This window comes from Rhinolophus hipposideros (genome assembly GCF_964194185.1).
Source record: "Rhinolophus hipposideros genome assembly, chromosome: 19".
Taxonomy (NCBI): Eukaryota; Metazoa; Chordata; class Mammalia; order Chiroptera; family Rhinolophidae; genus Rhinolophus; species Rhinolophus hipposideros.
This window is the reverse complement of record NC_138065.1, coordinates 37,208,062-37,232,972: the sequence shown is the minus strand read 5'-3', so window position 1 is coordinate 37,232,972 and position 24,911 is coordinate 37,208,062. Positions and strand designations below refer to the sequence as shown.

General features: G+C 48.2%; 1 protein-coding gene across 3 annotated transcripts in view; it reads right to left on the bottom strand.

Moving 5' to 3' along the window:
* VASH2 (vasohibin 2) overlaps nucleotides 1–24,911 on the bottom strand; it is a gene marked incomplete at its 5' end in the record, with an annotated part of 38,281 nt that overhangs the window by 2,741 nt on the left and 10,629 nt on the right. For 2 of the 3 annotated variants that reach the window (XM_081024730.1, XM_081024732.1), the window contains 4 exons: nucleotides 12,541–12,656; nucleotides 13,816–14,197; nucleotides 23,117–23,191; nucleotides 23,738–23,794. In XM_081024730.1, the coding sequence (XP_080880856.1) occupies nucleotides 12,541–12,656; nucleotides 13,816–14,197; nucleotides 23,117–23,191; nucleotides 23,738–23,794 (630 nt within the window). The remainder of the gene's footprint in view (nucleotides 1–12,540; nucleotides 12,657–13,815; nucleotides 14,198–23,116; nucleotides 23,192–23,737; nucleotides 23,795–24,911) is intronic. The other variant, XM_081024731.1, reaches the window with a different exon arrangement.

Here is a 24,911-nt window from a genome sequence, read left to right as displayed (position 1 = left end):
AAAGTCACATACGATACAGGAAAACTAAAAATCTGAGCCGAATTCTCCTTGAAACCTTGGCTTCCTAGTGTGTGTGCCATGGGGGAAACCCAGCAGCTGCAAGACATCTCAAGCAACCCCGATTCGGGCGAGTCTCGGTTACCCCTGACAGAGGTTACTATTCCAGATGTGAAGGTACAAAATCAGGGTGACCCTTTCAGAATTCATCCAAAAAAGCACGTCAATATGCAAAATCATTCAGTGGCAAAACATCTCTCTTCCGTTAACACATTTTCTAAAGTACTTTCCAGTTCTTGTGCTAACTGTAATATACAATTACACCTAAACATTATGTGTTCGCCCCTCCCCCATGCGCCCTACTTTTAGAAAATCCAGTAATCAAAAATTCACTTTTTCAAAGATTAAGCTTGAAGTACTCATCTGTATTCCTTGCTTTGGAAAAAGATTAAGTGGGAGTCATTTCCTAGACCAATTAAAATAGGATTTCCACACTACCTCTCCGGGTACTGTAACTATGTAAGCATATTCCTTACCCAAATATAAATTACCTCAACATCCATTCTCCCCTTCTTCCTTTCTAAAGACACCTCTGATTTCTAGCCAGGCACAGAGCTGCCTACAATACAAACTGTATTTCCCAGCCTCCCTGAAACCTGGACATGGCCTGGACTAAGGTGTAGCCAACGAGAATGAAGAGGAAGTGGGGTGTGGCCATCAGCTACCAGAACACCTCTTCAAATGACAGCTGGCACGTGCCCTTCATCTCTTTCTTTCTCTTCCTTCCTGCAGAAGTGATGGCTGGGGCGGGGCCCTCGAGTGGCACACTAAAAAGGCAGAGCAGTAACACGCACCCCCACCACCTCTGTTGAGCTTCTTTCACATTATGGTGAATCATGGTTAAGCCATAGCTTCAACATAACCTTCCCCGTGGCCAAAGCCAACCCTAATTGGTACCATTTCCCTCCATTAACTCAGTAATACACACAAATTCAGACAATGCTACAAACAGTGGGTGGTGAGGAGGCCTAAGGCAGGTTAGTGTGTGGAGTAAGGAGAACATGTTTCTAGCATGTTCTCTATAATTCCACTCAGGACAAGCAACCACACCCTAAATGGAGTCCAGAGACTCACTTCTAAGAGTCAGTCTTCTTCCCTGGAACCTTAGGTCCTATGTAGGCCCTAAGCCACAGTGACTCTTCAGATCTCCCACTGTCTCTGAGAAGTACGCAGTTCTTGTGCTAACAAGAGAATTCCTTGTGCCATGGTCCTTGCAGCACCTACCGAATCGTTCACCCTGGTTTCTGAACCTTTCTTGCACGTGCTTTCTTCCTGGCCTGGAACCTTCCTCAACACCAAGTCACACCTCTCCTCCGGAAACTCGTGCTGCCCTTCACATATGAAAGTAATGCTAGTAAAACACTAGCTTACTATAGTTTTCAGGTGCTGGAAAGGATCTGCACTGACTTATTTTCTCTCCCTCAGTCTTTGGACCAACAGCACCTGCTGGAAAGTTGGTGGTAGCAGGACAGGCTATGGGAAGGTCAAGGGGACCCAAGTCGACCCACTCAACCCTGTAATGTGGGCTTTCCCCAGACCCCGGCAGCACTGAGCCACGGGCGAGCCACCTGCTCAGAGTTCTCAGGTGGCCAATCACCTGATTTCCTTCCTGTGGAGCCACTCAGCCCTGAGGAACAGAATTTTCACATTTTTCATGGTTTGTAAGTCCTAAAACTTCACCCTTTCCCTTTACCCCTGTTCTGCTATCGGCACCCTTGGAAATACGTGCACTTTCACTTGAGGGTCTGGCCTCCTTTTATTAAACCTTTCCTTAGCACTTCCACTAGTTCCCCTATGCCTCCAGGCCCTGAAAAGTCACCGTTCTAAACTGTTAGGCCTTCCAATGTGCCAGTCATTGTTCTAAGAGGGTTTTATGGATGAATTAATACCATCACCTTATGGGGTTGATACCATTCCTACCCATATAACAGAGGAGAAAACAGAGGCACTGAAAATTACGGAACTTGCTCAAAGCAAACTCATATGGTTAGCAAATGGTGGAGCCAGAGTTTGTCCCCAGAATCTAGAGCCCATGCCCTTACCCATGACACAAACTTCCCGTCCTCCTGCACTCCACACGAGGACCCTCCCAAACACCTGAGGATGACACCATGGCCTCTCCTGCTTCCGCACCTATGGAATGCCCTCCTGCATGTCTTCCTGTCACCCCTTCAAAGTGCAACCCGAAGTTGCCACTTCGGTGAAGTATTTCCTGACTTCCTTCCCTCACAGCCCACACAGCTCCTTGCTCTGTATGCTATGGCATTTCTTTTTGTACGTCGGTTCAGGAGTCCTGCACTTTCATAATCCTGTGCCTGCCTCAGAGATTGAACAACTTGAGAACAGGATCAAATGAATTTATCTATGAATCGCTACAGTTGAATATCCCGAATCTCTCAAAAAACTTTGGTTGAGTTCTCACTAACGTGTAAAGGGCTGATAAGGCTTCATTATGTCACCCTTATCATGGGATATCTTTATTTTAACAGAGACAAAGTCCTAAGCTAGGAATCCAAGTCACCATGACAACATTCTAAGAATTAACAAGTAGGAAGAATATATATATATATATATATATATATATATATATATATATATATTTTTTTTTTTTTTTTTTTTTTTTTTTTTTTTTCTGGGTAGGAGAGGCTTTAGCTAACCTCTGAAAGCCACTTGGGGGACCTGCCCACTTGGAAAGCTAAGTAATAATGACAGATAGCTTGAGGTTTTCCAGAGGAAAGGAACTAGGTTGTCTCTTTCCTCTGTATCCCACCCAGCCCACCTCCCCCTAGGAACCCAGAATCTAGAGGAGGAAACAAAAGTCTAATACTGGCAGGAAATGAGTTAAACTGAGGTTCCCAGTGAACTGCCTGGAAGATGAAACCCTTTCCTTTCACAGCCACACTGCTGCCATTGCCTGGCCTGGCGAAGGGCAGAAGTGGGTTAGCACAGCATGCCACCTGCCTGCAGGGCCCAGCCAGAAATCCTGTTCAGGCCTTGCCAGCTCCTCTGAGGGCCAGAGCTGGGTGAGCTATTGTGTGGGGAAAGGCCTCTTCCAAGGGCTCCCCGGCTATAATTAGAACATTGCAAAGGGATTTATTTTTCAGAATCACACGCACCAGGGCGATGATTCAGCCGGGTTTGCACTTGCCCAGAACCTTTCATCAGATCTAGGGTTATATTTTAGACGGAACGATATGTTTCTCAAAACCCCTCCCCAGTCCAAATAAGGGTTTTCCTTTTGAAAGGCTCTCAGGCCGCCTTCTGTTTTAGGGGAACAGGGATTCCTAGGGAATTTCCTATTGATGCATTTTGTGTAAGGAAGGAGGGGGCACACAAACGGATAATCCCTGCCTCATCTGTTGTCACTTCAGTGTATCCAGGATGAACTAGGGTGACCGCTTGATGGTCTGATCCTGTCTATCCTGAACCCCAACCTCCGGCCTGCATTCCAGGGTCAGCTGTGACAGAGGCTGTTGGCAGGGGGGTAAGTTGGGGAGGACAGGTGGTTGTTCCACAGAGAAGGTATTCTGTGGGAAATACTCCTAGTATTCACCCCCGCTCCCTAAACCTTGATAGTTCGGGAAGAGTGGACCACCTCCTACATGTGCCAGGCAACATACCATCCTTCACACAGCCTGAGGCAGCCTCAGTGAGGAGGAAGAGCTCAGCTGGATTGGATGAGGGCATCAGGGAAGCCACAAGAAGCCTCAGAACCAGAAACTGACGGCAGCATATTGGGGACCAAAGTGGGGAGCACATCACATCCTGGGGCTGAACATACAAATTGGCATGTGTCTGTGCGACACTGGGTTTAAGAAAAGAAGCAGTAAGTGGTAGGAAAGCCTACAGGGTTCCCCCTAAACCGCTGAGTCCCTTTTCTGTACCTCTGATCAAAGGCTGTGTTGGGGGCATCTCCTCTCCTCACGTCTCAACGCCCCCCACCTCCTCTGCCCGGCTGTTGTTGGACGGCATGCGTCAGAGGGCCTGAGTGGCAGCGAAAAGCAGGGCTTCTGAAACTTGCTTGCTACTCACTCATTCACAAGGATTTGTTAAGCAATAGTTTGTGCCAAGAACCTTCTAGAACCCAAGAACCTTGGGGTGACCAAGACAAAGAGTAGTAGTAGTTCCTGCCCTCAGTGGAGCCAAAATCCATTCCCTTTTCTTCTGATGAAAATTTACCTCTTGCTTCTCCCCTTCGAGTGTAAGATAATTCAGGGACATGGCCCATCTATGTCCACGTGGGGCTGCCTGATGGGGGCCACCAGTCAGTCCATCCATGCTTCTTGCTCCTGTCTCCCCCGAGGTCACACTACCCTTTTAGGTGGGGGTGCACATGTCCATGTGTTCACATGCACTCACCGTCACACACAGACACACTTTGGCTGTATTCTTTGTGAACTCAGGATTCTAGAAAGGGACATACAGTAAATGTGCCATTAACTTCTTAACCTGTTAAGGATGTGAAACAGATTAAATCGGGATGGTGCTTGCCCATCATTTACAAGCCAACCAGAGACCCCAGGCCCTCCTCTCTTGTCTAGTGTGGCAGGAATCAGGGCAGGCCAGGCCCCAATTCAGGATTTCTGGCCTATCTGGGTAGGCCAGCTGGAGGAGCATTGGGGTAGAGGAGTGGTTCTTTCACACCTGTCCCCCTCCTTCAAGGACTCACATTCCTCACTGCCCAGGACTGCAGGCCCCCCGCTGGCAGCTGGCAGGCCAGACAGCTGAACGTGCTTTGTAAATAGGCCTCAGCTGAGAGAGATCTGGCTCTGAAGAGACTCTCCAGCCCTTTGCCCATTCCTTCAGGCTTCCCCAGGCGGGAGCCACAGGCCACTGTTTGAGATTCCAGGGCACAGCTTCAGGGCTCTGAGTTCACCTCTCCTTTCTGTGCCGGAACCCCTCTAGGAACCCCAACTCTGACTATCTGCAAGCGTCAGCTCTGGATGCCCTGGGCTCACTGCCTGTGGTCTCTCCTGATAAGGCCCATCACTCCATCTCGGTTTCCCCAAGCATCCCCAGGGGCCCTGGCCCACATGAAATCCCATGGGGAACTAAACTGGGCATTCCTCTGGGTGGGAAACTACTTTCTCTGGGCTTCTGGAAATAAACTTTACATCATCTTGGAGGTTTTACTTTACTTTTCCCTCCATAGCCTTTCTAGTTCTCTCTCTCTCTCTCTCTCTCTCTCTCTCTCTCTCTCTCTCTCTCTCTCTCTCTCTCTCTCTCGGAACCCCTTTTATCTTCTATGCTAAGGAAATTTTCTCCTTTCAACCCTTGGGGATGACAATGACTTCCTGGGCCCTATTCAAAGTGACTTCAGTGTGGTGAGCACAGGGAAACAAACTGATTCATGATTTCATTAAACAGCACCAGACTTGCCCTCACTCCACCACATGCCTGGAGATATCTTCCTGTTCCTTCATGACAACATGGAGCAGGAATGCCATTGACCAGCTTGTGGCCCAGTAGTGAAAGGAGACCTTATCTTAAGGTGGGGCTCATTGACCTCGGCAACCCTGAGGGTGTCAGGCAGGGTGAGCAGAGCCCAGGAGAGCCACAGCCGTAGAGACTGTGACATTATGATTTAAAATAAGAACTATATGATTTGGTCTTCATCCCGTTTCCTACATGTGAAGAGCCCTAGAAGCATCTTTCATGGTAATGAGGTGACTCTGAGTGGACTCCTGGATGGTGGCTGGTCATCAGAAAGACCAAGCCATGATTAGAAGCTTGGAATTTTCAGCCCTCGCCCCTTCTCTTAGGAGGGCGAAGGACTGAAAACGGAGTTAATTATTAGGTTGGTGCAAAAGTAATTGTGGTTTTTGCCATTTTTAACCTTTTAAACCGCAATTACTTTTGCACCAACCTAATATCAATCATGCATTTGTGATGAAGCCTCCCCCCAAATCCCACAAGTACGGGGTTCAGAGAGCTTCCAGGCTGGTGGACACATAATGCAGCCAACCCCAAGGGGACAAAAGCTCCTGCACTTGGGACCCTCCCAGACCCCACCTTATGTATCTTTTAATCTGGCTGTTCATCTCCTTTATCATATCCTTCAATAAAGTGGTAAACTTGAATGTTTTCCTGAATTCTGTGAGCCGCTCTAGCAAGTTAATTGAACCTGACATGGGGTCATAGCAACTTCTGCTCTCTAGCTGGTCGGTCAGAAGCACGGGTGACAAACTGGTACTTTCGACCAGTGTCTGAAGTGGGGACAAGGGGAGGCGTCTTGTAGACGCGGCCCTTAACCTGTGGGACCTGACACTATCTCCTGGCAGACAGTGTCAGAACTGAATTCAATTGTAGGACACCAAGCTGGTGTTGCCAAAAACTGCTTGGTGTGGGGAGAAAAGCCTCCACATATTTGGTGACCAGCCGTGTCAGAAATGAAGTGTCCTGTTTGAATAGTAAAGGAGACGCACAAGAGAGAAACTGTAGGGAAGAACTGGGGGGGGAGGGGGGGGGTTTCCCTACACAGAAGGACAAAAACTGGGCTTTCCCATACAGAGAGAGAGAATGAAAAAGTCTAATCAAAGAAAAAGGAAAAGAGAGGAAAAGAATTATGAACAGCAAAGAGGAGCAGAGGACGGACAGAGGAAAACAGGAGCCGATGAGAAAGAAGACAAAGAGGTTGTCATGCGTCCTCAGGGACTCCTGCCCAATTTAGAAGAATGTTCCACACGGTCACGCCGATGGGTAGGAGCTGCTTTCATGCGAACACAGGTAGTCCAGCCAGAAAACCACTGTCCGCTCATCCCGACGCTCCCAGGTTCAGGTCTCAGGCAGCAAGCCAGGAGCCCTGGGCGGTCAGAGAAGCAAAGGACCCCAGAGGGCACTCGTGGTTCTCAGTAGGGGTGCTGTAGCATTGTAGGCAGAACAGTTCTTTACTGGGGAGAGTGGTCCTGAGCTTCGTAGGACATGGACCATCCCTGGCCCCCAGGCCCTAGTGGGGAGCACGTTCTTCACTTCCCGTCCCACCGCATTTCTAACCATTCTCCCCCAGAGGGGATCCTGGCCCCTGTTGAGAACTACTGTGACCAACCCTCGGTGAAGAAAGAGCTACAAGGAGACTGAGGAGGAGGACTGTGATGGAGGAGGTTTATTTAAGTTCACAGAAGACCTTTTAAACATGGGTCTCAACCTCCATCTCCCTGTCTCTTTAAGAACCACAGGAAATAACTCTACTATTCTGTGTGGAAGGTGCTTTAAACACTCCTCGGGGAGCAGAGTATGAGAAAGGATTGGTGGGTGCAGAGTAGAGGAGTCTCTGTTTCCCTTTTGAAACTGTCTCAGCTGCTGCTACTGTGTTTTCCTGAAAATAAGACCTAGCCAGACCCTCAGCTCTAATGCCTCTTTGGAGCAAAAATTAATATAAGACCCAGTATTATATTATACCGGGTCTTTTATTATTTTAAAATAAGACCAGGTCTTATATTAACTTTTGCTCCAAAAGACGATTAGAGCTGATGGTCTGGCTAGGTCTTATTTTGGGGGAAACACGGTAGTTGCAGCCATTGCTACTTGCCCTCCCACTCAGCTGACTCTTGTCAACCCAGTGACACTGATCCTCCTTTCCAGAAGGATTATTCAGACAAGTACAAAAATGGAGAGGAATGCAGGGCTGGAAGTAGCTCCAGGTGTAGGGGAGGAGGGGGATGGGGGTATAAAGCCACTAAAATTATCCACACAGATGGGCTGGGACCCCACAGCTGATGGGCCTCTTGCCTGTTATGGTCATTTTCCACCCTCTGGGTCACGCCTCAGCTTCATGATGGCACCCAACACATTTAGAAATGACTTGATGGCCTTACGTAATGCGGAAATAATAGTGACAGAGTCACCGAACTCTTCCGAGTCCTGACTATTATTCTACAGTAGTATTCCCAGAGTTTGGTGGAGTTAGTGGGTCATAACCAAATTGGTTACTTTCTCATTTCCTTGCCCAAAGCAAGATTACATGGAGAAAAGCCTGCTTGGTGAAGGCCATGGGTAGAAGCTGATAAGCTGCTTTTCTCCAGACACACCCCTGGGAACCAGGGTGTCCGGGTGCTATGGTGTAGAAATGGCAGAAGCAGGGATCTGGAGAGGGAGGGAGGGGCTTGGTGCTTCAGTTCTTCTTGTGGTCCCCACTTCTCTCAGCCCTTCATTTTACTCTCTTCCAACATGGCAGCCTCTGTAATCCCTTACCCAGCCCTGCAGCTCAGAAATCAGGGTGTAGAAGAAATTAGGGAGAGAATCTTCTCTCTTGTAACACCTCAATCCATTCTGAAACTTCTGCCAAGATATTTGCCATCTTGATTCCCTTCCCGACCTCCACACATGGGGAAAAGAGAAAAGAAGTGGTGAAGGCTTCCATCACCAACAATAACCATGGTCTTACTGGATTTGCTCCTATAAAATTGTCCACAGGAACCTACAAGCTACCTGGGCTCCCTTGATGGTCAAAGTCTTCCAAAGCCAACTGGCTCTAATTGTGAAAAAAAAAAAAATCCCCAAATTTGACCCCCTGAGAGGAGTGTATGAAGAGCTTCTGGAATTAGGGCTCTGCCCAGGAGAAAGGGCTGTGGGGACAGGACATGGGTCTGGGGGTTCAGGGGCTGGTGGCAGCCACTCTTCACCATTTTGGAAAAGGATGTTTTCAGTGAACAATGAACCATCACCTCAGTGTTCCTGGGGTCTCCCTGCTGGGCATGGAGGGAGGAGGGGGATGGAAGGGAATCCCCATCTTTCTGCAGGTCTTCCTTCCCGGACCCTTTGGTGACTGCCCTCTCCCTAGTCTTGCTCCCCATTCCCAGGCCCCCTCCCACACTTCAGGTGGGAAGGAGGACAGAGAGTGAGCGGGGCCTGATACGGGAGAGTGGATTTGCACTCACAACTGTGGCAGTCTAACAGCTGTCCTCTCCGGACACGGACATGGACGCTTGCCTTGGCTGCATGACAAAGGAGCCAGAGATTAAGATATGAGCATGGCCTAGGGGAGGACCAAGAACTGAGTTTCTCTATCTGGCCCCCAGGAGAAAGAGCGCTTGGGTTCCACACAGAGTGACTTTAGTGGGGCCCAAACATGGGACCAGGCCAGTGTCATACCCTCTGACTTCACCTCGGTAACCTCATTATCCAGAAGCCCAGGCAGGACTGGGCAGGGCTGAGCTGCTGAACCACTCGATGGCCTCATCTTCCCCTCTCAGCAGACCCTGTACTTTCATTTTAACATCCTGTTATTTTTTAAGGCCCACCCCCAGTTCTCCCAAACCGACTGATCAAACGGTGGATCTCCAAGTGTGGTCCTGGACCTACCTCATCAGCATCACTTGGGAACTTGTGAGAACAGCACGTTCTCAGACCCCATCCCGGTGTGCTGAATCAGAAACACTAGGAGGTGCGCCCCACCAATGTGGTTTGACAAGCCCTCCAGGTGACTCTACGCATGCCCAAGAGTGGCAGGACCCCTCTCTCTGTCTTCAGCAGGGCCCTTGTGCTGTATGCAGCCCTCTCTTCATCCCGTACTGATAACCCACCCACACTTCCTCACTCCCACTGGGTGACCAGGCCTCCTTCACTGGCAGGATAAAAGCCATTTAATGTCTAGTCCGTCCACTTCTACCTCATCTACCTTAAACCCTCCCTCATCCCCCCCTTTCTTTGCTCCTACCCTCTCCACAGCTGTCTTCTGCAGGCACACGCATGCCCTGCACATTCTGATCCAGCCCCTCTCTCTGATTATTCCTTGCCAATCTCCTATTCTGGTTCTTCCTCTGGCCTACTGAGGGCCTTGACATCACTTCTTTTTCTTTTCTCTCTCCTCACAAACTTATCCAGCTATCGTTTCAGCTGTCACTTCTAAGTAGATGGTTCTAATATTATCTCTATTCTTCAACTTCGGCAAACTCCAGACCTGCACTTTTCAGCAACTTCTAAGACACTCACCCTGGATGCCTAAGAAGCACCTCAAATTCCACAGTCCAAACTCAAACCCCCTCTTCTTCCACTTCTTCTTCCACCACCATCACCACCACCACGACCACCACCACCACCACCACCACCACCATGACCACCACGACCACTACCACCACCACCACCATCACCACGACGACCACCACCACCACCACCATCATCACCACGACCACCACCACCACCACCACGACCACCACCACCCCCCACCACCACGATCACCACCACCACCATCACCACGACCACCACCACCACCACCACCACGACCACCACCACCGCCACGACCACCACCACCACCGCCACGACCACCACCACCACCACCACGACGACCACCACCACCACGACCACCGCCACCACCGCCACCACCACCACGACCACCACTACCACCACCACGACCACCACCACCACCGCCATCACCATGACCACCACCACCACCATCACCAAGACCACCACCACCACCACCACCACAACCACCACCACCACCACCACGACCACCACCACCACCGCCATCATCACCACGACCACCACCACCACCAACACCATCACCAAGACCACCACCACCACCACCACCACGACCACCACCACCACCACCACCACCACCACCACCACCACGTAACTTATCATTCTGACTTCTGTCTGCACAACCAGTTTCTAAGATCTTATCGGCTTTACCATCTCTGGACAATCCTGGTAACTTTTTCTGGTTAACAAGCCTTGGGCTGCAAAGTTCCTGAGAATCCAAGTGAAATGAATCCAACAGGAATCATCTTAAAAAACAACAGCTTTCATCCATTCTGTGCCTACATCAGTCAGGTAGAATGCTTAGGGTTCCGAGTGCTCTGGGATCACGTCCAGAGGAAGAGGACTGTGTGGACTGCTCAACATTTGCTGAAGATTGGGAGCCCCTAAGAGAGGGATTCAACCCTCCTCGGGCAGAAAGGATAACAAATCAGATTAAAGGGCCCCCCTGCCCTGCATCATGAGTAATCAGATTCCTATTTCTGGGTCACTCACTCTATGGGAAGGGTTTACATGTTCATGGTCTTCTGAGAGCACTGCTACTTTGTTCAGTGAAAGCAATGAAAGAATGGATGTTGGAATCAGAGAGGAGGAGAGACAGGGGAAGAATCAGGGTCAAGGGTCAAGCGTGGTGGTCAGCATCAGGAGCAGGATTAGGGTCAGAGGCCACATCTGAAATGTTTGAAGCCATCCTGCTCCCTAAAAGGACACACCTAGGCTGAAACCACCCTGATCTCCAGCTTTTCCTGCTATAGGACCACCCAACCCCCCCCACTTTGTCATTTTCTCCCCTTTCAAATCCTGTACTCCGGTCATTTTAGCCAAGGCATTCCCAGCTGTCGATGCCGAGCCCTGGGGTTGCAGTAGGAAGTAGATTGGAGACACACCAGGAACCTTCCTTGGCACGGACAGCACTTCGTCTTGTCCTGTTCTTCAAACAGATCCAACACTCCTCTTCCTCACCACCTTCCCAGCGTCAGGGGAGCTGGGCTCTAGCCCCGGTTCCATCACTGACCAGCTACAAACTTACTACTAAGAACCACCTTGCTTTGTATTCTGGTTTCTTCACCGGAAAATGAAAATTGTAAAACTCTGCCTGCTTCCTCTACAGGATCGATAGGACAATAATGAACAAATCCCTCTCGTTACCTCTTCTAACTTGCTCCTGACACCTTGTGAGGTAGGCAAGGAAAGCAGTTTTATCTTCTTAGTCGCATGAAGAAACAAAGGCTCCCAAAGGATTTGCCCAGGCCGCTCAACCTGGACCTCTGTGCACTGTGCCACATGGCCCAGCAAGGTGAGAACATCAAGTGACACAGCATGCGGCCGTTATTGATAAAAGTAGTGTTTTTTCCCAGTGTAATTATGGCCCAAATATTTGCCAGTGGATTCTCACTGGTTACTTTGGGCATCCTTAGCGTCTGCAATCTGTCATTTCTTAAGTGGGTCATTTCGACTTAAGAAATTGGTGTGGAGTTACTAGCCTCAGGGCTAAAACAGGGGAGGGTAGAGTCAGTCAAGGAAGAGGATGAGCCTGTGGGTATTTCTGATGCCACCATCCATGGAGGGTAATCACACAGAGTGCTACAGAGTTTTGGGAAAAGTTCATCAATTCTAACAATCCCATTTTGGAGATAAGAGAATTTAAGCCCAGAAAGCTTTCATGACATGCCTGTCACATAGGTTATCAGCGCTGAGCTGGCTCCCGACCCAGTTTCCTAATTCTAAGTCCACTGCTCCTTCCATACCGCCAGGATTTCGGGCTACCCTTCATGTCACAGTGTCTGGGGCTTATCCCTCCAATGGTGTCTACAACTAGTCAGTAGAGTAAGAGGAATGGGTGATGTGCATGGTGGATCCTTTTCTATAAAAGATGTCCCTTGAATGAAGGGCAGTCCTCTTGGAGATCCCCATTTGGTTCAAATGCCAAGCCCAGGACACAGATTCGTCCCTGTGGGCCAGGACAACCCCACGAATGGGTGTGTTAGGCCTTGAGGAAATACTACTCACGACTTGTCGCGCCTGCCAAGCCGTCTCGGGGGGCTTGCCTGTCTCCTTCGGGGGGACAAGGATTTTCCCCGGCTTCTCACTTGGGTTGGAGAGTGAGCGCTTGCAGGTTTCAGGATCTGAAGGAGATATGAGGAGTTACCACACAGCCACCCTCGTGTCTTCCCACAGCGCGGCATCCCAGTTCCCAGCCCGTTCGTGATCCCATGGTTTAAAAGGCCCTGAGCTGGAAGACTTCTGGGAGGAGTCTGAGATACAGATGTTCCTCTCTCGTTCTGCACTGGCGAGAAGCAAAGGTACCATTTCCCAGGAGATGATATGATGACACTGTGCCCGCTTTTCCACGGCACAGAGAGGAAGCAGAGCCCAGTGCCTCGGCCTCCAGGGGCTGTGTTTAGTTGCTCAGCAAATCCCTGTCTCATGAAGACAAAGTCCCATCTATATTGCCTGTTCTAGAGTGGTTTCAATTAATCAAGAATCTTCACTCCAGGTTCCGCATATGAAAGATGACAAGTCCCCGTGTGCTAAAGACAAGAAAGCCTGAATTCAGACAATCCCTTTCCCCTGTGGCCCTCAGTCTCTGCACAGGCATTCTTTCAGTGACTCCCCAAGTCCTGGAGGGACAAGGACAAGCAGGCATCATGTCATCTTGGAAGTGACATGGTAGAAAGAAGAAGGGCTTATGAGTACAGTTTATATAAAGCCAGCACCATGCATGCTGCTTTGTTTGCTTTTGTGACACCTGGTCAGAATTTTTTGCCAAAGGGCTTTGCAACTTACAAAGCAAAGCAGAGACATAACGTGACTATGTAACAGGTCATAAAGCAGGGTGACCCACTCATCCTAGATTGCCAGGGGCTTTCCTGCTTTTAAATACTGAAAATCTCATGTCCTGGGAAACCCTTCAGTTTCAGAACAACTGGGATTATTGGCCATTCTATTACAAAGACAAGACAGAACTAGAGCCTTAATAGAAAATGATAAACATTTTAGATTGATTTCATAGAAGGAACTGCAGGCCAAGACATTGCTTTAACTGTAACATCTACTCTGGTTTTTGAAGTAGTATATGCAAAGAGAGCATTTAATTGTCCATGTCAAATAGCAAGTGACTTATCTTTTTTTGTTTTCAGAGTGGCTACCAAGCAAATAACCTCAAGAAACTTTTGACCATCCCAAAAATATGGTGTATGGGGCAAGAGGAAGAGAGGGAGACGGGGGAGGGAGGAACAGATAAAGAACTCTCTTGCATCACTCATTTGCCTTCCCAGCACCTACCTTCATTCTCATGTCCCTGGCATATTTCTCCAGCTCCTTCCTTATGTCAGCCCTCAGCATCTTTGAGACGTTGAGGACCAGCTGCTTCCATTCAATAGGCTGGAAGCTATGAGGCTCATGGGGGACATACAGCCCAATCTTGACCTTCTTGACCGTGTGCAGGTATTTCTTGTAGGAGTCTTCAAAGTCAAAGATAAGGTCACTCAGAGTCCTAAAGGTCAACGGCTTGTCCATCAGCTCAGCCCTTCGGCTCATGCCCAGTGAGCCATAGCGGCCATTGCAGTAAATCCCCAGCACAACATGGTGAAAGCAGTTTCCTGAGAAGTAGGTTTTAAAGCTGATGGGGAATCGCTCGATGGAAGGCTGTCCATTGGTTAAGTATCTTAGACAATCTGAGTTAAGGACGAGAGGAGGCCTTGAAAATTCAGAGCCTGGACTTCCAAGAAGGGAAAGGAGCCCATCCAGTCGGTGAGCCCATCCCTCCGCCTGAGCAGGACCACAGATAACCTTTTCCAGACTAATCACTTGATTATCTTGGAGTACCTAATACTGTATGGCACAAACCAAAACCAGATTAATAAGGGACAAAGAGGAAAAACTTGCCATCTTCTTTAGTACTTAAATAAATGTAAAACAAAACAATAACAAGCCCCCTTTTGCTTCCTAGGTTTTCTACAGGGATGACAACCTATGAATGTGTTTTTTTTTAAATACAATCAGAGTGATATTCTCAGAAGTTAATTCTGGCTGGAGTATGTGGGATATACCAGGAATTAAAGGCCTCTTCAGGGGTTCAGGGGAGAAAAGACAAACAGAATCCAGACAAGGCCATGGAGATGTAAAAGAGACAGACTGCCTGATTATCTAGATGGTAAGGGACAGAAGGGTGTCAGAATGGGTCATGTGTGCACCTCATCTGCTCCTCTCATTGGCCCCGTCACAGCCCTGGCATACTGGAGGCAGCCGTGGGTACTACACAGAAAACTGCCTGCAATACCTGAACCTCTGGCTGCCCTCCATGCCTGACCCACTTGGCATCACCAGTTCTCTCCATGTATTGGCCCGTTAGGATGGAGTAACCTAGCCTCTCGCTATTATCTGAGTTTAGGCCCAGCAACCCTACAGGGTGCAGCTTCAAGCAACTGCCCACTGATGCCATATCCTGGGATGATGGACAAGAAGCATCATATCCTCAAGTCCATCTCAAAGTGTCTGGACAGCCCTGGTGAGGCGTGGTCACCCAACAACCCAGCTTTTCTGGAGAGGGACATTGGAAACTCGTAAAGTCACCTCTCTGCTGAAAATCTCTGGTGTCTCCAGACTGTCCCTAAATAGTAACCCAGATGCTTAACATGGCTTGTAAACTGTAAGTGCACGGCAAGTGGGTACAGATTTCCATTCTGAGAATTTGTCTTCACCTTTTCTTGTCCCCTCTCCAACTTCCCTTCCGCACAGTGGCCTGAACGATCCATTTATGCCAAAATTTGGTACATGTCACTCTTCTGCTTAAGTTTTCGGTGTCTGTCATCTTCTCCAGGACTTGAGCCAAATCCCTTAGCAAAGTCCTGCCATGATTTTGGTCCCTACTCGTCTTTCCTTTGTACAGTCTCATCACCCCCCAGGTCCCCCCCCAACACACACTCTGGGCTAGGACCCTGACCTACAGCCGGCCCATGACATTTTTGAAGGCTACACCCTAAGACCAGATCTGTGCCCACTGCCCTCGGCACATATATTCCCCCATAACATGAAGTTAAATATAATTGAAAAATTTAAATGACTTTTAAATAGCCTTTATATTACTAAGCTAGGAGACCAAAGTGATCTATGAAACTCTCAAAAATATGCCACGAAACACGCTCTATATACTACACCATGTCCCTTCTTTTATGGCTTCACTCACACATCAGCCTTAAGAATACAGGGGATTCACACCTGGCAGAGATATTTGGGGTCTCCTAAGAATCAGTAGTAATAAGGATGCTGTGGGCTCATAAAGGCTGCACTCGGAATGCAAAAGCCTCACTATAATCCCTCCCCGTTCCTCGGTGTGAGGCCTTCCTTGAACTTCCTCAGCCCCGGTTAGGTATTCCATCCCACCCCCACCCCCACCCCACAAGAACGCCCATAGCACTGGGTGATTCATCATCCAACATTCTGTTTGTTTGTTTGTATCCTGTGAGAGCAGAGGTTGTGTTGTGCGTCCTGGTATCCCTGGGATGAGCATGGGCCTGGCACACAGAAAGGCTTGGTTAATGCTTGCTGAAAGAAGGAACCTTCGATGGTGAGGATACATTTCCTTCCACTTAAAAGGACTGCACTCAATGGAGGGCTAATCCTGGTACCCTTAATAGAAAGCAGCTGACAGAACCCTACCCCAGCCCTGAAGTCAGCCTTGCCCTCTGCCCTCAATTTAATGACAGAGGGCTCCTCTCTGTGAAAATGGTTACCTGCTTTCTCTTCACTAGATCATGTGACGCCGACTGGCAGTCGGGGAGTGAAATCACATCCTTCTGAGTCCTCTTACATAAATGCTTTCTTGCTTTCTGGGACGAGTTCTCTGGGGCTGGAATAAGGGCATTCCTTAGTTGTTTAAGTCAGTGCAACAAACACTCATTGAGGGAGTAGCTTCAGTGCCCGACAGCCTGCTGGGCAGGGCTGTGGAGCTAAAGAACGCAGCCCTTCTCCAGAAGTCTGGTGGGGAGACAGGCTCAAAATGGATACAATATGATCAGTATGCCAGTTCCTCAAACATTTCCACATAGAATTACCACATGATCCAGCAATTCCACTTATGGATATGTATCCCAAGAGAATTAAACGCAGGGACACAAACGGATACTTGTACATTCATGTTCAGGGCCATATTAGGCACAATAGGCAAAAGACAGAAACAAGCCAGGTGTCTATGGATGGATGAATGGATAAACAAATGTGATCTATACATACAATGGATTATTATTATTATTATTATTCAGCCTTAAATAAGAAGAGAATTCTGGCACAAGCTACATACAACATGGATGACTCTTGAGGACATTATGCTAAGTGAAATAAGTCAGTCACAAAAGGACAAATACGATATAATTTCACTTTGAGGTATCTGGAGTAATCAAATTCATAGAGACAAAGTAGAACGGTGGGTGCGAAGGGCTGAGGATGGGAGGGTTGGGAGTGAGGGGAGTTAGTGTTTAATGGGTGTGGTGTTTCAGTTGGGGAAGATGAAGCTCTGGAGATGGATGGTGGTGATGGCTATACAACAAATGTGAATACTCTCAATGCCACTGAACTACACACTTAAAAGTAGTTAAAATGGTAAATTTATGTTATGAATATTTTACCACAATTTAAAAAAACACCCATATTTGCAATACATGTAGGTCAAATCATTATGCTATACACCTTAAACTTATACAATGATGTATGTATCAATTATATCTCAATAAAACGGAGAGAAAAAAAACCCACAATGTGATGTGTGCTGTAAGAGAAACATGCCCAGTGACCACAGGGAGAGCAGTGAAGAGGCCCCAAAATTAGTCTAATGGAGAAGGAGAAGCAGGGAGAGGAGAGGAGAGACCCCCAGTCCATTCTGTCACAAGTCACCAGTCTCTAGGATGTGTTCCATCATTATGGCCATCAGTAAAGCCCTGGGACCTGGAACAACTGGGAACTAAGAGGAAGGGGACAAGGAAGGGTAGATGAGAGCAGAGGAGTAGCCTGAACTCTAGGGAACAGAGAGCAGAAGGGCGCCAAGCTCCCGGTAGGTCTGCTTCGCATCCAGCCTGCCGGAGATATGTCTAACCCATCTATCTCTACTAACTAACCTGCTACTTGAATGAACCATCGTACTTTACTACCAGGATTAAGCCCCACTAGGGTCAATGAGGGCCTCAAAAGAGTGGCCATGATTCATAAGATAATTGGAACCAAAAGTTTATCTCTCCAGTATGCATGAGAAAGTGTGCACACACTCAAGCAAGATCAAAAGAGGCTCTTCCAGGATGAATCCTAAAAAAAAAAAAAAAAAATGAATCCTGAAGAAATCCAAGATAGTGGAGTAGAAAAACACGGTGCCTGCTTCCTTCTGTGAATACATTAAAATTACAACTAAATTATGGAACAATCAACCTGGAGCACCATTTGAAGACTAGCAGAACAGAGTTTTGTAACTAAGGATATCAAGACATCACACTAAGACTGGTAGGAGGGGCGGAGACATGAAAAGGGACAGCCCCAAACCTCCATGAGGAGGTTGAGAATCAGGAGGGCTATCTCAGCTGTGGAGGTTCACCCCAGAGGAGCAAAGGGTCCCAACTCCACACCAACCTCCACAGCCCGGAGTACTGCTGCCAGGAAAAGGAGACTTTACAACATCTGGCTGTGAAAACCAGTGGGGATTCCAACCATCCGGGTGGGTCAGAAGGGTGCGGGAAACTCAGACATCCTCTTAAATGGCTCACACACAGACTCACTCACTCGCAGGCACTTACCCGGGGCTCCGGCAGAGGAACGGTGACTCAGGGGGCGTCAGAGGCATACAGGGGGGCAGACTGAAGTGTGTGGCCTGGGAGTGAGGCCATTTTCCCTGTGAGGGGGGGCCTCTTCCCATGTAGCGGGCAGGCAGGCACCATCTTTTCTGTGTTGAGACCACCCCCTCTAGCCAAAACTGAATCTGATTGGCTTGGTGAGCTCCACGGCTCTGCCCTGCTGACTCACTGGGACCCCACCCCACCCAACTTCCCCAACACCAGAGGCACTTTATCAGAAAGCAGCCAGCCCCACCCACTGATTGCACTCACATTGCACTCTTTTTGTGAAAACTATTGGAGTCCACAGGCCCCAGGTGGGCAGGGACTGGCTTCAGTATACTCTGGGACTTTTGCTGAGTAGCTCCAGGCTCAATACTGGCACCAAACCAGAGTCTACATTAACCTGGTGACCAACAACTTTTCCCACTCTAGTTGCTCCCTGAGATCCTGACTCACTCAGCTTCCGCGAGGCTTTATGAGTGTCTAAAGCTTAAGGGAGTCAGCAGTTAGCAGCAGGCCTCGGGGTGTCCAAGCTTTTTATGCACCTACTCCAGACCCGGTACTGGTGGCAGATGTCCTCAGTTCACAGTGTGGCCTGTCACATGCCTACAACTTTAGTACAGGCAGTGAACAACTGTGTTCACTTTGTTGCTCCTACCAGGTAATCCTCAGCAGGTCACAGGCAGTGGTGACCTAGGTCTGCAGCACAGCCCCTCCCAACAGGTCCCAGAACCAACATATCTGGAAGTTGGCTTCAGACCAGAGCAGAGCACCACCCAATTAGCCCCACACAGGCAACAAAGGGCAGTCTTAACAGGCACCCGTGCCCCCTGGGGTGAATCTGGGTAAGCTCCCAGAACAGCAGTCTATGAGCTGTAGAGGTGGCCAAACCCCACAGCCAACTGTACTGAGGGTCACTCCCACCCACTGATCCCACAGCTCAACTATAACATAAGGGCACACACAACCCACACAAGGGAGCACCCAGAGCAGGTGACCAGGGAGACTGTGCCAGGGCCCCACAGGGCACCTACTAAATAAAGCCACCCGGCCAAGACTGGAAGACATAGCAGATCTACCTAATACATAGAAACAAACACAGAGAGGCGGCCAAAATGAGGAAACAAAGAAATACGTCCCAAATAAAAGAACAGGAGAAAACTCCAGAAAAAGAACTAAATGAATTGGAGGCAAGCAACCTACCAGAGACAGAGTTCATAACGTTGGTTATAATGATGCTCAAGGAATTTAGTGAAAATTTCAACGGAGAGATAGCAAGCATAAAAAAGGACATAGAAACCAAGTGAAGAATACAATAACTGAAATGAAGAATGCGCTAGAAGAAATCTCCAGCAGACTAGATGAAGCAGAGAACTGAATCAGTGATTTGAAACACAATATAGCAGAAAACACCCAGTTGGAATAGCAAAAAAAGAGTAAAAAAAAAAAAATGAGGATAGTTTAAGGGGCCTCTGGGACAATGTCAAGCGTAACAACATTCATATGATAGGGGCACCAGAAAGAGAAAAGAGAAAGCAAGGGATTGAGAACCTATTTGAAGAAAATGAAAACTTCCATAACCTGGCAAAGGAAATAGATATACAAGTCCAGGAAGTGCAGAGAGTCCCAAACAAGATGAATCCAAACAGACCCACACCAAGACACATTATAATTAAAATGGCAAAGGTTAAAGACAAAGAGAGAATCCTAAAAACAGCAAGAAAAAGGCAACTAGTAACTTTTAAGAAAACTCCCAAAGACTGTCACCTGATTTCTCCACAGAACTTTTGCAGGCCAGAAGGGAGTGGCACAAAATATTCAAAGTGACGAAAAGCAAGGACCTACCACCAAGGGTACTCTACCCAGCAAAGTTATTACTTAAAATCAAAAGGCATACAGCACACAGCACAGGGAACAGAGTCAATATTGTGATAGTGTGGTACGGTGTCAGACGGTTGCTGGACTTATCATGGTGATCACTTCTTTTTTTTTTTCTTTTTAATTTTTATAAGAATTTTTTGAGCCCAAACTGATGACAATTACCTGGAAGCCAGATCTCAAATGCTTCAGGTGATCCCTTCTTTAGGTATATAAATGTTGAACAACTATGGTGTACACCTGAAACTAATATAATATTCTTTGTTAGGTATATTTTTAATAAAAATCTTAAAAAAAAAACAACCCAGAATGAATCCTGAACTCTGGGCTAACATCAAACAGGATCAAACCAGGATGGACACAGGCTTCCAAGCACAGCCAATCAGACCTATTTCAGCGTTGTCACTATTTGTGTCCCAGACCTCTGTCCTTCACTGTGCCCCAGAGGAAAGCAGGCCACAGGAATGCTGACACAGAGCAAAGAGGAAAGACAAAGATGCTGGAAGTTTTAGAATTCAGGTTTGTGTTTCTTGTCTGTGTCCAAGAGTCAAATTTCCCTGAGTTTGGCAGTGTGAGCTGAATTTCTCCACTCTCCCCATACTTTTCTGAAATGTCACACTGGTAAGAACAAAGGACAACCAAGAGCACCCTACCCACAGATTTGGCCGATGCTAAAACTAAGGCCAGAGGCTGGTCACAGGTCTATTTCCATAATCCCAAAAGGTTTTGGGTAATTCCCGTAACCTAATGTAAGGTTTAGAGGTATCAAGTTGCACAGGGATTAGACTATTGTGTACATGACTGTTGTGTAAAGCAAGATGACCTCTGTCCAGGTGCACTCAGACATTCCTCAGCAGGGGGTCTGAAGTGAGCTTCCCCCTGGGGAAGGGCCTGTGCTTGTGATCACCCTCACTGATCCCCACCAGCAAATCCCAACTATTGTTCACCTTTATTAAACTTGTAGGAGGCTCTGCCCAACAGCTGTGGCTGACTTACCAAAGGAGGGGGGCGCTGAGCCATCTGCTGTCCCCACCTGTCCTGTCCTCCTGCTGGGCTCCCCAGGCACACATTTCATTTCCTTTGTGGGGAGCAAAGAGGAGGTCTGAAAGGAGTGTTGGGGAGGGGCCTCAATAAAGCTCAAGTTTCCATTTTTCCAATGTGGGCCCAGGCACTCATGGACTACCGTGTTTCAGATCAGGCCTCCCAGTGCTCTGCAGGGGGCACCAATTCTTGCTTCCATAAAGGTCCAGGAGACCAGAAAAGCAGACTAGGCTTGTCCCCCTGTCTCCAGTCCAGTTCTCAGCCACCTGACCTTTCGCTGACTGCTGTATCTCCTTTCTCTCCTGGTTTTCCTTCTACCTCTCAAGCTGTCTTTCTTGGTCTCATTTATGAGCTCTTTGTATCCAACTAGACCCCAAAAATAGTGGGACTTCATCCTTGATCTTTTTCTCTTCTCACTCCTTGAACATTCTCTACCACCCGCAAACACTCACAGCTCCAAGCTCGCACTTACAACACTGAGACCCCTCAAGCTCCACATTGACATCCCCACCCTGATATCCCACAGGCATTTCAAACTCAACACGTCCAAATCTGAACTCACCTCCTTATAAATCTGATCCTCCTTTCTAAGTCCTTCCATTGGACTTACAAGTGGCGTTACTATCCAATCACCCAATTTTCTAAGCCAGAAATGTGGAGTCACAGCCTTCTTTCTCCTCTAACTCCTCACATCTAATCAGTCCATCAGTGGTGTTAATGACAACTCCAGCTCCATCCCCCCGCCTTCATTGCTGCTGTCTTAGTTCGGGTCTGAGCTGAAGTATCTCACCTCTCCGTCACTCTCGTCCCTCCAGCCCATCCTTCACAGACGATCACCCAATCCAGAAACCTGTATTTGTTGACTCCTTCCTCATCAACTACACCCAGCTGGCCTCCAAATCCTGTAATCTCTACCTCCCTGATATCTCTTGACATCCATTCTCCTTGCCGGGACCATGGTTCAAGCATCCCCATTTCCCTCATGTCACAGCTTGTACTTGGCTCTGCAGATCCAGGCCCATCCCTCAATCTGCCCTAAGACCCACCTCTCTGAAATGTACACCTCCCCTCAAGAGCTTCCATCTGGCCTGCCCATTGCCTTTTGGGAAAAGGTCACACTCAACAGCACAGCACTAAAGACCTAACTGCTCTTACCTGGGACCCCCTCTCAAGCTCCTGACTTGCTGTGTTCCCTTGGTCACTGTCCCTTCCAGCCATCTACCCCAAGGACTGAGAGTTTCCTTGCTCTTCTACCAGATCATGCTCTATTGCTGTCACCACTAATATGTCAGTTCTATCAGTCTTCTGGGCCATCTTCACCTTAGGCTGAGGAGCCAAGTGAGTCTGGTGGAACACAGCACAGAAAGTGTGGGAGAGACAAGACCCCTTTTCAGCTCTATGTTCTGTAGTCAGGACACCACACCACGACATGGTCTCCTCCACAACCCACTCGTAGAATTTTCCCTGGAGATGGATTTCGAGGATCCCATTTCCCCTAAATGTCTTTCCTGTTGCAATGCCAGATTAATGCAAAAAACAATGATATACACACACTCTCTAGTTCTTCTAAGATAGAATTCTCCTTATAACTAGTGAGGCTGGCCTGAGAGCTGGCCCAGAGGCAGGCTTTAGCTAACAGGTCACACGGATGATGGTCCAAAGAGCCATGCTCTGATTTCGTTCAACTCCAGATGGTGGAAATGAAAGGGAACCCTTAGGAGAGCTTGATACTTTCCTCCAAGGAAACAACAGCCATCATCTTGTAGATCTAGGATGTTAAAGGCACAGCTAGCCCCAGACTGAGACCACCATGTATGGAGTAAACGGAAGCAAACAAACTTAAAGGATACATGCCCAGGATGACAGCTTCAAGGCATTTGATAGGCAAGGACTCCCGAGTCATTTCCTTCGCTGTTTCCATTAACCTGTAGGATAGAGCACAGCAAAGGACCTCAGGTCTTATTTAACGATGCAGTTGGTCTGTCTGCCAATCCATCAGCATGCCTTTCTCCACACTAGGCACCATGCAGGAAAACAGAGGGAACCGGAAGAACTCGCCTCACAGGAGGGTGCCAAAGCACATCCACACTTGGCACAACCAAAATCCTAAATTCTACACTCCTCTCTCCAACAGTGAGCTCCTGGATGGTAGTGCCCATATTCCATCGCCCCAGGACAAGGGACATTACATGGAGCAAGTAAAGGAGGCCACATGAAACAAATTTCATAGCACCCCCCCCCAATCCTCTGAAAGAGTTAGTCACCACTAACTTGGCTGTTAGAATGGCCCAGATGGCAGCCACTCCAGAGCTTCTACCTCCAACATGGCCCTGGGGCACCGCCCCCCATCTCCACCCCTTACAGACCAGGATATTTGAGCACCGGGATACAGGGATAAAAGGTAGGAGAAGGAGTTGGTGGCTCTCGGGTAGGAGAGACGTCATCTGGCCCACAGATCATGCACCACTTACCCACTCAGCGGTCTCATTTTCCTAATTTCAAAGAACTGGGTCCCTGTATGATTGTATCTGTGTGAAGTATGTAAAGGGAAAGTGACAGGAAACTCCAAAAGTCCCAGGAATCCAGCAGAGGAAGCTATGCGTTGATTTCTCAGTGGGATGAGGAAGTGGGGGCTTTCCAGAGGTGACTAATAGCCAGAAGATAGCCAACAGCCTCTAATGCCTCACTGTCCTGTGGAACTCTAACTTCTAACTTAGGCCCCACAGGATCTTGGACCTTTATTGTAGCTATTTTCAATCTGCTCTATATTCTGGTTAGTTGAATACATGTCTTAATGCACCTACTAGACTACAAGATCTTTTTGAGAGTTGAGATCATTTATTTATCATCTTCATATCACCCATAAAGCCTCGTACAAGCTCAACATATTCCAGTTAGCAAGTATTATTAAATGAATGAGGAATAGTGAATGGCTGAGCAGACAAATGGATGAATAAATGGGTGGATGGGTGGAAGGGTAGATGGATGAATGGATAGAAGGGTAAATGGATGGATGAAAGGAAGGAGGAAGGAAGGAAGGAAGGAAGGAAGGAAGGAAGGAAGGAAGGAAGGCAGGCAGGCAACAGGGTTTCTCAGTAACACACAGACACTGCAGCAGAGCTTACTGTGGAAACATCACTTTCATTTCATGCCCGGCCTAACACCTGACATTGATTACTAAATCTGAGAAGACGACGTTACCCACAACTCTGGATTTAGTGGGCTGCCCAGAAGGCGTCAGGGCCTGGTCAGGCTGCACCAGCTCATCCTGTAGGAGACCAGAGATTCCCTGATGCTGTGCTCTCTGATACTGGTCTTGATTTTTCTGAGGCTATCTAGTCATTTTGTATGTTTCCCTATCCTGCCTCAAACATAATCCTACAGAAACAGTGCATATTGGGAAGGTGCTAATGAAGCATGAACTTGTAACCCTAGCAGGGTGGGTGTAGGAGATTAGACTGTGTCCCTCCAGTGGTAGAGGCAGCTGCAGAATGTGGTGCTGACCGCCTAAAGGCACTGCACACCCTCCTGAGAAGGGTTGGGAGTCCTCTCCTGGCACAGAGGGGCTTGGCCACTGAGACACCAGCCTGAGGAGCTCCTTAGAAGCAGATTCTAGGCCCCACCCCTGGAGACTCTGATTTCAGG